Below are 12,486 nucleotides of genomic sequence, written 5' to 3'. Positions count from 1 at the left end.
CCCAACACACAAGCAATGTGCCGGAATGTAAACTGAGCGGCTCCTGCGTGTACATTCCAAAGAAGGCTGCGAGCAGGTAGGTATATTTTATTGCAAAAGAGATGGTGCATATTACTATTGCATTGAAAATCCCACCTACGCGCAGTCTTTAAATCTAGGACTTTAGTTCTCCTTTAAAGCCCTTTCACACCGAGCCGCCCATAGCGTCGGTGGTAAAACGCTGCTATTTTTAGCGGCGCATTTTGTCCGCTAGCGGGGTGCTTTTACCCCCCGCTAGCGGCCGAGAAAGGGTTAAAACCGCCCGCAATGCGCCGCAATAGCGGCGTTTTGCCGGCGGTATCCCAGCGCTGCCCCATTGATTTCAATGGGGAGCAGCAGTGGAGGAGCGGTAAACACACCGCTCCTTCACCGCTCCAAAGAAGCTGCTGACAGGACTTTTCCTGACGTCCTGCCAGCGCAGCACTCCGGTGTGAAAGCCCTTGGGTTTTCACACTGGAGACAATGCTGCAGCTGTTTGAGGGCGGATTGCAGGCACTATTTTTAACGATATAGCGCCTGCAAAACGCCCTCGGTGTGAAAGGGGTCTTAAAGTGTATGTAAGCCCAAACAATGACCCTACCTTATTGGCTCTTTTTTTGTGTGTTAAATATACCAGTGGAAGGATTTTGCTATATTTGTTACATACAGTATCTCACAAAAATGAGTACACCCCTCACACTTTGGTAAATATTTAATTATATATTTTCATGTGACAACACTGAAGAAATTACACCTTGCTACAGTGTAAAGTAGTGAGTGTACAGCTTGTATAACAGTGTAAATTTGCTGTACTCTCAAAATAACTCGACACACAGCCATTAATGTCTAAACCGCAACAAAAGTGAGTACAGTCCTAAGTGAAAATGTCCGAATTGGGTCCAATTAGCCATTTTCCCTCCCTGGTTTCATGTGACTCGTTAGTGTTACAAGGTCTCAGGTGTGAATAGGGAGCAGGTGTGTTAAATTTGGTGTTATTGCTCTCACTCTCTCATACTGGTCACTAGAGGCTCAACATGACATCTCAATGCAAAGAACTCTCTGAGGATCTGATTAAAAAAAATTGTTGCTCTACATAAAGATGGCCTAGGCTATAAGAAGTTTGCCAAGACCCTGAAACTGAGCTGCAGCAAGGTGGCCAAGATCATACAGCGGTTTAACAGGACAGATTCCACTCAGAAAAGGCCTCCCATGGTGGACCAAAGAAGTTGAGTGCACATGCTCAACGTAATATCCAGAGGTTGACTTTGGGAAATAGACGTATGAGTGCTGCCAACATTGCTGCCGAGGTTGGATGGGTGGGGGATCAGCCTGTCAGTGCTCAGACCATATGCTGCACACTGCATCAAATTGGTCTGCATGGCTGTTGTCTCAGAAGGAAGCCTCTTCTAAAGATGATGCACAAGAAACCCCGCAAACAGTTTGCTGAAGACAAGCAGACTAAGGACATAGATTACTGGAACCATGTCCTGTGGTCTGATGAGACCAAGATAAACTTATTTGGTTCGGATGGTGTCAAGAGTGTGTGGCGGCAACCAGGTGAGGAGTACAAAGACAAGTGTGTCTTGTCTACAGTCAAGCATGGTGGTGGGAGAGTCATAGTATGGGGTTGCATGAGTGCTGCCAGCACTGGGGAGCTACAGTTCATTAAGGGAACCATGAATGCCAACATGTACTGTGACGAAATGACCCCAAACACACCTCCAAGACAACCACTGCCTTGCTAAAGAAGCTGAGGGTAAAGGTGATGGACTGGCCAAGCATGTCTCCAGACCTAAACCCTATTGAGCATCTATGGGGCATCCTCAAATGGAAGGTGGAGGACCGCTGGCAATAATCACATGTAAAATCTGACAGGCTGGATATACCCAAGCTCATCGATCAATCAACTTGGGTACATTCAGCATGCCCATATATGGTTCAAATCTCAGCTGGCTCCTGCTGAAATGGCTGTGATTTGAACTGTCTATGGCTAGCTTAATTTTTTTTGTTCAACCAGCGGGTTAAATGAAAAAATGACTTGATTCCCTCATGCACACATTCAAGGTGGATAGGAGAATCCTTAGTTGAGACTTTGTATTCTGACAGTGGGGAGATTTCCCTGTTGTCAGAATACACTGATCAGTGCTGCGGCACTTAGCGAGCAAAAAAAACAAAAAAACAGACAGGGTCGTTGTACAGTCCCTGCTGAACCAGCTGAATTTCGATTTATGCATGACCAGCTTTAGCCCACAACACATTTGTGGCAGATAAACAAGTACGTTTCTGTGCTTGTAGGGTCTTTAAAGCGATAAAGTATGTGAGAATGTGCATGCATTTTGGAGATGTATTGCATTTGTGTTTTTTTTTTTATCTTTTACTGTGCCATATACTTTAAAATTAACATTAAACCTTGAACCTATAACTTTAGGTTTCCAAACCCTTTTCCTAACACTTAATCTAACTCACAAGCAAAATACTTAACATATAACCTCCAACCCAGAACTTTACCACTCACCAATATGGATTACTTCCTAAGCCCTAATCTTAACCCCCCAACCCCTGACGCTAAATCTAACTATATCCTAATGACTAACACCTATCAACCCTAGAATACCATATTTACCAGTTGAACACTTTTGTACCAAGATCTTATAACTGAAAGACACTCTTCAGATGTTGAATTACCTTCCCAATGAACTGTGTTTCTGTCTTATAATTGAGAATAAAGCTACTGAGATGAGTCAGAAGAGTCACCTTTCAATGTTATCAACTATTGTTATTGCCTTAATCAGCTTTCATTCATCCAGTCAAATATGTTTATGCGTTTGCTGTAAGCACAATTGATAACATGGGGTTTATGGGTTTAAAGCATTATGTAAGTGTGATTCTGGGGAAGTTCGTAACCATGGTGTAGTGCAGGAAAACAACATGCAGTGAACATGACTACCTGAATACAATGCGAAGTAGAGTCCAGCAATGGCTCAGGTCTGGTCACTGCTTCTTTCTTGCACAGATAGATAAATGTGCCAGTTCAGTGCTTGCACATGATTGGATGAAAGAACGTCCGAGAGTTTCCCCTCACTCACTAAGCTAACGAAAAATTCCCTTGCAAAGTGATAATTCCCTTGCAACATGTTTATTTGATTTTAGTATATCAGCCCCCAAGTGTCCAAAAAAATCACTAAAATGCACTAAATATTCAATAAGTGAGCAAATTTAATTACAAAAGCAATGGGAAGCCATATCTTAGGTAATCGATGCTCTCTAATAGAAAAAAAAAAAGATGTGGTCTGCAGCACCATGAGTAATGAGCCTCAATCCTAAATATATATATGCAAACAAAGAGGGGAATCATGTGTACTATTATATTTTGAAGTGATTTGCCTAATTTAAAGTCCCAATGCCCTCTAATAATAAAGCTGAGACACTGAATGTTTAAAACCTTTAAAAAGCCTGGAAACTGGCAAATGAACCAAACTCCCAACCTGGCCAAGTGGCAGGAGAGAGAAAGGAAGACACAGCACTGAACCTGAAAGCATTTTCTTTCTTGATTCACTATAGTCCCACTGGATTAGCAAATCCTAAATTGTAGATGCACTCTTAATTGTATTAATTTGCCTATATATGTACATGACGAGATGCAAGCAACAGGTCAATCAGTGAAATGATTATTTCAAATCTCAGTGTTTTAGATTGATCATTTACAACACCAAAATGGTTTAGAAAATGTTTAAATGGTTATTATTACCTTTGTCACTATTATTACTATGCCACTTTTTTTAGTAAAAAAAATGTTAATATTTGCAAGCAGACTGAACTGCCTGGTATATCCTTATCATTACAATCATATCCCTAGTTTTGGCTGCTGTCACCATGACCTTGGTATATTTCAGTACAGAGTTGTCACTTCAAGTTGGAGGATTTTATACAGAGGCTGCCAGCATAGTATGAGAGTACAGAAAAAGGGTTTTGTTTGATATTAGAGGTCAGGCACAATGGTTATTGGCATGAAAGGGATAAGTGCTAATGGCTCATATCAGGGGTAGAATGAATTGTCAGAGTGAGAAAATGTAACTACATGTAGGCTATGGACTTTCAAGTTTCTACATATTTTTTACAAGTAGGAAATTAACTTTAATGCAAGCCCCCACCTCGACCTTAGTAGCTGTAGCCAATGTGGAGCAATGTGTTGTAAAATCCTCAGCAGAAGCACTAAAGTCCTTTAAGTCATCTCAGCAGATTTACTAACTCTGCTGCCCCTTTTCCAGAGCTTTTAAGATCTCGCTCTCTATATATTTACATTAGGAAGGCTACTGAATCACTTCTGGGACAAGGGAGGAGGATCAGCTGACTAGACCTTTGCACTACAAGTGAAAACTACAAGTGCACTTGGAAGTGCAGTCGCTGTAAATCTGAGGGGAAGATCTGAAATGAGGGGAAGCTCTGCTGATTTTATTATCCAATCATGTGCAAGCTAAAATGCTGTTTTTTAATTTCCCTTGCATGTCCCCCTCGGATCTACAGCGACTGCACTTCCAAGTGCACTTTCAGTGCAATTTCAAGTGCACTTTGCACTTGACACAGCCTGTCAGTGCTCAGACCATACGCTGCACGCTGCATCAAATTGGTCTGCATGGCTGCCGTCCTAGAAGGAAGCCTCTACTAAAGATGAAGCAGAGCATGATCCCCTCCCTTCAGAGACTGGCCCGCCGGGCAGTATTCCAACATGATAACGACCCAAAACACACCTCCCAGACGACCACTGCCTTGCTATCGAAGCTGGGGGTAAAAGTGATGGACTGGCCAACCACGTCTCCAGACCTAAACCCTATTGAGCATCCGAGGGGCATCCACAAACAGAAGGTGGAGGAGTGCAAGGTCTCTAACATCCACCAGCTCTGTGATGTCATCATGGAGGAGTGGAAGAGGACTCCAGTGGCAACCTGTGAAGCTCTGGTGAACTCCATGCCCAAGAGGGTAAAGGCAGTGCTGGAAAATAATGGTGGCCACACAAAATATTGACACTTTGGGCCCAATTTGGACATTTTCACTTAGGGGTGTACTCACTTTTGTTGTCAGCGGTTTAGACATTAATGGCTGTGTGTTGAGTTTTATTTTGAGGGGAAAGCAAATTTATACCGTTATACAAGCTGTACACTCACTACTTTACATTGTAGCAAAGTGTCATTTCTTCAGTGTTGTCACATGAAAAGATAGAATAAAATATTTACAAAAATGTGAGGGGTATACTCACTTTTGTGAGATACTGTATATGTTCTATAAAGCTATTGGTTACATTAATACAATCAACAGGGATTCTGGGAAATAATACAGCAGCAGTTAGACCGGATTCTTCATTAGAGTTATTGTACGTCTGACTAGTCATGATTGTGTTTTGAACAAAAGCATCAATATCTTTCAAATGATTGTAGGCCAGTGATATAAATTACACAGCTTAACATGACTTATTATTCATCAAATCAAAGTAGCAGTTCTTCTCATGTTCACGTCAATATGAACAGAGCTGAGGACCTGAATATGAAGAAGAGATCAGAATATAGAATGTAAAAAACATAAACCTAGGCAGTCCAGTCTCTTCAAGGATCACACAAGGCAGTGGGTAAACACGTCTGACTGCTGACTCTAGACTCTGCCTGAGTCTATCTGTATGCACCATGCTTTCCATAAAGGTGACATTACGTGTATCAATTTAACATTGAATGATGCAACACATATGGTATCCAATGAAAATACAATCTATCAGAAACAATCTATTGAAAATGATCATTTAATTGATCTGTATTATGGTCGTTTGTCAGACACACATGCAGGTATTTTTTTTATCAATCAGAAGTGGTCGAAAAAATTCTGCTGTTGCCGGTCACCTTGCCAATGTGGAAACTGACCAAAAGCTTACTGTATTGATCGAATGCAGAGTCTGTGGTTTATGATTCTTATTCAATTTGATAATTGAATAATGATATGGATCAACTGTACATAAATGTGGAAAACACCCCAAACTATAACTGGCCTTTGCAGCAAGGAGCACATGACAAACAAACAAAAGATTCACCTTCGTGCAACGGCCCGTTATAGAATGGGATGGTTGCTACTTTTTTGTACAGTTGGTCGAGTTGGGTGCAGGCACGCACTGGATGCCTTTGCTGCCACTGTGCTTTTGCTGGGCGTCACGTGCATCCTTGAGCCTTTAAAGAGGGGTGGGCTCTCTCCAAGCATACCTGCCTTTAATCTATCCATTCCTTTATGTGCTCCTACTATGGAGGCTTTGGAGATTTAGAGTTAGGACTGCAGTATATACAGAGGACCCTGACGTAGGCATTGCAGCTTACGCATGAGAAAATTGAGTACTGTCCGTGATACTTTTTTTATTTGCACTAACATACAATTTTTCAGGACAAGCTTTCGGGGTATGTCCCCTTCTTCAAGGTCCAAGCAGTACTGATTCACAAATTTTTAAGCAGAATGTTAAAGAAGAAGAAAAAAAAAAAAAGAGAAAACCAAACACATACAAATCAATGGTAATAAAGATAGCAGCAGAGTTAGTGAGATAAGACAGAGGGAGAGCTAGGGGGGAATGCAGGGGGGGGGGGGGGGATACTAATCACATTTTTTTTTTCTTCTTCTTCTTTAACATTCTGCTTAAAAATTTGTGAATCAGTACTGCTTGGACCTTGAAGAAGGGGACATACCCCGAAAGCTTGTCCTGAAAAATTGTATGTTAGTGCAAATAAAAAAAGTATCACGGACAGTACTCAATTTTCTCTGTCACAATTGCACTTATACGGCTACAATCAAATCAAGTATGATGGAAGATACAGCTTACGCATAACAGTGGTGTAGTGGGTAGCACTCTCGCCTAGCAGTAAGAAGGGTCGCTGGTTCGAATTCCGACCACGACACTACCTGCCTGGAGTTTGCATGTTCTCCCTGTGCCTGTGTGGGTTTCCTCCGGGTACTTCGGTTTCCTCCCACACTCCAAAGACATGCTGGTAGGTTAATTGGATCTTGTCTAAATTGTCCCTAGTATGTATGAATGTGAGTTTAGGGACCTTAGATTGTAAGCTCCTTAAGGGTGTAGGGACTGATGTGAATGTACAATGTATATGTAAAGCGCTGTGTAAATTGACGGCGCTATATAAGTACCTGAAATAAATAAAATAAAATGTGTGCAAACAAAACCCTCTACTTTTAATGTAACTGTTGGATAGGGTCAGTTTGGTTGTTTTGCAGGCTGGTTGGTAAATGAGCTGAGAAATCTTTTGTTTGTTTGGGATAATAATATGGATACATGTATGGCAACTTCAACTCTAGCCTCTCACCATTCCTAACCTGCCCTATGGATACTTTGTACACCACTGATCCAGAGGAAACGATCAAGCAGACCTATTCAAAAGACAGCTGTTTACAGTAAGGGTGCCACTACTAATGAGGTTGATGACATTTCTTTGTCATCTGGGTTGGCTGACACATGGTGATAGATTATAAATTACTGGGTGTGCTGTGCGGCCACTATAAAAATACTTGCAGGTGGTCAGGCACCAGCACTCCCTAGCATGATCTGTCTTCAACTGGCACACAGCTGCTCATAAATCTTCAAGCTCTAAGTAGCCACCTGAACATGTACAGTATAATATATCTGAAAATATTAAGTATTCTAATGCTCAAAGCAACCAATTCAATTATCTGAAGTATGCAAATTCTTTAATGCTACCCCATGTTCAGTTTCCAGAGGGGAAGCCACTCATCGAGAACTCAGAAAATTGTGAGGATCACTGTAGTATTGCTGACTGCTGACCCCAGCAGCACCCTGGATATCACATATGGATACTTAAATGGAGCCAAGCTGGGCCAACATAAGTATGCAAAAATATAATTCCTGTGCTTCAGCTTTAAAGGGGTTGTAAACCCCCGAGTTTTTACACCCTAATGCATAAACACCCCCCCCAGAGCCCCCCTTTTACTTACCTGAACCCGATCGTTCCAGCTGTTGTCTCAGGTCCTCATTGGATAGATTGATAGCAGTAGGAGCCATTGGCTCCCGCTGCTGTCAATGAAATACAGTGACACGGAGCCGGGGGCGGGGCCAAGTACTGCTGCCTGTGTCAATGGCCGCAGCAGCAGGACTCGGGAGCGTGGCCGCGCGAGTGCCCCCATGGAAAGCAGCTCTCCATGGGGGCATTCGAGAAGAGGAGAAACCAGGAGCACCGCTAAGGGACCACAGAAGAGGAGGACCGGGGTCACTCTGTGCACATCCCTTGCACAGAGGTGATAAGTGTGACATGTTTGTTATTTAAAAAAAAAAAATTGAACCTTTACAACCCTTTTAAGCAACACCCCACTTCCTTCACTGCAGTTTTATGAAATATGCTTGTTAGCATTAGCTGAAACCATGCATATAAAAATATTTTTCACATACATAACTCAGTCATATGAAATTTTAGTGCTAACATTATCCAGCATAGTAATATACATGCAACTGAAAGCAGCCCCAACAGTCCTAAACATATACAGAAAAGCAAAAGGTTGCAGTACTCCTATGTCTTTATTGAAAACGTCCATCAATCCAGTAGCATGGCCAGAACCTTGCAAGCAGCATACAATGACCATACTACTGGACTAATTGATGTCTTCAAAAAAGATATTGGAATATTTCAACCTTTTGCTTTGTCTATACAATGATCAGCCATAACATTATGACCACCCACCTAATATTTAATAGGTCTCATTTTGCTGCCAAAACAGCTCTGCCCTGTTGAGGCATGGACTCCACTAGACCTTTGAAGGTATGCTTTGGTATCTGGCACCAAGCCATCAGTAGCAGATCCTTTAAGTTCTGTAATTTATAAGGTGGGTCCTCCATGGATCAGACTTGTTTTACCAGCACATCCCACAGATGCTCAATTGGATTAAGATCTGGAGAATCCATCCAGTCCATCAAGTCCAACCTACGTGTGTGATTATATGTCGGTATTACCTTGTATATCCCTGTATGTTGTGTCGTTCAGGTGCTTATCTAATAGTTTCTTGAAACTATCAATGCCCCCCGCTGAGACCACCGCCTGTGGAAGGGAATTCCACATCCTTGCCGCTCTTACAGTAAAGAACCCTCTACGTAGTTTACAGTTAAAGGTTATCCACTGATGTGGACCAGAAAGCCTGGCTCGCAGTCGCTGCTCTAATTCATCCAAAAGGTGTTCTATCAGGTTGAGGTCAAGACTCTGTGCACACCAGTCAAGTTCCTCCACCCCAAACTCGCTCATTCATGTCTTTATGGACCTTGCTTTGTGCACTGGTCCAAATCATTTGGTGGAGGGGGAATTCTGGTGAGGGGTTGTTTTTCAGGGGTTGGGCTTGGCCCCTTAGTTCCAGTGAAGGGAACTCTTAAGGCATCAGCATGCCAAGACATTTTGGACAATTTCATGCTCCCAACTTTGTGGGAACAGTTTGGGGATGGCCCCTTCCTGCTTCAACATGACTGCCCACCAGTGCACAAAACAAGGTCCATAAAGACATGGATGAGCGAGCTTGCGGTGGAGGAACTTGACTGGCCTGCACAGAGTCCTGACCTAAACCCGAACACCTTTGGGATGAATTCAAGTGGAGACTGTGAACCAGGCCTTTTCGTTCACATCAGTGCCTGAACTCACAAATGCGCTTCCGGAACAATGGTCAAACATTCTCATAGATGCACTCCTAAACCTTGTGGACAGCCTTCCCAGAAGAGTTGAAGCTGTTAAAGTGCAAAGGGTGGGCCAACTCAATATTGAAGCCTACTGACTAATGCCCTGTACACACGGTCGGACATTGATCGTCATTCCGACAACAAAATCCATGAATTTTTTCCAATGGATGTTGGCTCGAACTTGTCTTGCATACACACGGTCACACAAAGTTGTCGGAAAATCCGATCGTTCTGAACGTGGTGACGTAAAACACGTACATCGGGACTATAAATGGGGCAGTAGCCAATAGCTTTCGTTTCTTAATTTATTCTGAGCATGCGTGGCACTTTGTGTGTCGGATTTGCGTACACACGATCGGAATTTCCGACAACGGATTTTGTGTGTTGGAAATTCCTATGGAAAATGTATGATGGAGCCTACACACGGTCGGAATTTCCGACAACAAGGTCCTATCACACATTTTCAATCGGAAAATCCTATCGTGTGTACAGGGCATAAGACTGGGATGCCATTAAAGTTCATATGCGTGTAAAGGCAGGCGTCCCGATACTTTTGGTAATATAGTGTAAGTGAAAACAAGAAATCAGTTAACATTAGGGAAACAAAATATATACTCCAATTTGTAGACCACAAAAACATATTTGTCAATTTTCGCACATTATTCTTTTTTGTTTTACTATATAACTTAACAAAGACTTAAAAGGAGTTTACTAAGACTGGAGCAGCCAGAATCCGGAGCAGATAGGCTTGGCAACCAACCAGCTTCCAACTTTCATTTTTAAGCTTAAAGCGTTTGTAAACCCAACATTTCATATTTCTGATATGTGCCCCCTGTACCATGTACTTGTATGAAAAAGTATCCTTATACACACACACACAGCTATTCACTGGAAAGCTCAGTGTGCTGAAGCTTCTCCTCCCCCCAGCTCTCTATGCATCTTTGAACAGAGGGAATGTGATCACTTTTAAAAACTGGAAAAAAAGTTTTTTTTTTAAATATATCTATACACAAATGTTTAGTCTTTCAGCTCTATTTTAAACTGAATGGGTTGTTTTCCAAGGTGATCATTTACAATCACTTTAACGGAACAATCTGAAGCTAGAAACAGATTGGTTGCCATGCACATCTGCTCCAGATTCTGTCTGCTCCAGACTTCCCCCAGATGCGTTTTTATGTACTGACTGTAGATCATCGGGTCAGCTGGTTTGATCTTTGTCCACTTCAAATTTATGTTTTATGAAGGAGTTATCAAGTCAGCACAAATGTTTATGAAATATCTTGTCAGTTTGTTTCCTTGGTAGTTGATCTGCTATGTTCCTACAACATAGCGATTAAAATCTAAACCCGTATGCGCCATCAGCAAACTGCACCCTGGTAGAGAGCATGTTATGAAAACAACAATGTCCTTGTGTGTTTTCTTCCTTGTTGTACATTCACCTGTGAAGAAAAATAAAGATGAGCTTGTTACCTTTCGTTTAGTTCAAAGTCTTCTCTTTCAGGCATTTCTGCCTTCTTTCCACAGACGTTTTTGCCAGTGAGTGTAATCCAGATCCAGAATGGTTCTGTAGAACGTAACCTTCAGTGCTGTTCAGTTGTGTAAGCCCAGTGCTGAGAACGTTTGTGTTTACAAACCTCCTGTGTGTCAGTTTGTCTTGAATGAAGCTGGCTGGGAGATGCCTCTAATTGGTTGTTATAAATAGTCCTGGCTGGGATCTCACCGACTCAGGTCCCCTGGGCTGTGCTGCTTCTCGCTGTCACCTTCTCTGCTGGTGTCTGGGCTACACCCATACAAAGAGACTCTTCCTAAGAATCTGCATTTAAATCTAATATTTAACTCCTTAGGTATTAAGGGTTTTCAAGTAGTGGCTACCTAACTTGTAAATAGATTTGACAAAATTGCATAAATGTAATAATAATCATCATCATTATCATCTTCAACCTATTCATCATAACAAGAAAAAAAATGAAAAAAAAACAAAAAAACACATAGTACTGGTAAAAATGCTAAAGACAGGCAGATCGTAGACGGTGCGATTTTCTTTCCTGCAACAACAGGTTGCAGGAAAGAAATTTGCACGATTCCCCCATCAACACAGATAGTGCTGACCAGGGAATCCCTTCTGCCGAGCAATTGTCTGTTGGCGGGGGGGGCTGAGGCGAGCGGGGAAAGCTGTCCCCGCCCGGAGAAGACAGTGATCATCACTAGTGGCTATAGCAGCCACTAGCGATAATTGGAAGCAAATCCGGCAGGCTGGTTGTACCTAAGTTGATTGATCAACTGGGTACATTCAGCCTGCCCATTAATGGTTTGAATCCTGGCCAGTTCCTGAGATTCAAAACGTGTATGGCCACTCTTAATCTGCTCATAGTTTGCCAATCCTGGTTTCTCCTTCCCACCCTTTCCCACCCACCATCTAGCCACTTGAACACCAAGCCTTCTCTGACACTTTTTGTGTCAAGTAAAGTAAAAATCAGTATTTTTTGCCAGAAAATGACTTAGAACCCCCAAACCTTTTATAATATATATATATATATATATATATATATATATATATATATATATATATATATATAAAAAAGCAGAGGACCTGGAGAATAAAATGGTGGTCGTTTTTTTATAGCACAGGGTATTTGCACAGCGGTTTTTCAAATGCAATTTTTTTGGGGAAAAAATACACTCTTAAATGCCAAAAAACACAATATATAACCCAATTATTTCCTACAGTATAAAAGATGATATTAAGTAAATAGATACCTAACATG

At 41.9% G+C, this 12,486-nt stretch overlaps 1 protein-coding gene across 2 annotated transcripts in view; it reads right to left on the bottom strand.

Moving 5' to 3' along the window:
* RETREG1 (reticulophagy regulator 1) overlaps positions 1 to 12,486 on the bottom strand; it is a 214,171-nt gene that overhangs the window by 62,391 nt on the left and 139,294 nt on the right. Inside the window, exon 1 of one of the 2 annotated variants that reach the window (XM_073630853.1) lies at positions 11,192 to 11,468. The exons of the other annotated variant lie outside the window; for it this stretch is intronic. Coding sequence (XP_073486954.1) covers positions 11,192 to 11,226 — 35 coding nt within the window. The 5' untranslated portion in view covers positions 11,227 to 11,468. Of the gene's footprint in view, positions 1 to 11,191; positions 11,469 to 12,486 lie in introns of those variants that run through there. 2 annotated transcript variants of the gene reach the window in all.

Source organism: Aquarana catesbeiana, linkage group LG05, assembly GCF_042186555.1.
Source record: "Aquarana catesbeiana isolate 2022-GZ linkage group LG05, ASM4218655v1, whole genome shotgun sequence".
NCBI classification, from domain to species: Eukaryota; Metazoa; Chordata; class Amphibia; order Anura; family Ranidae; genus Aquarana; species Aquarana catesbeiana.
This window is presented reverse-complemented; position numbering and strand designations above follow the sequence as displayed.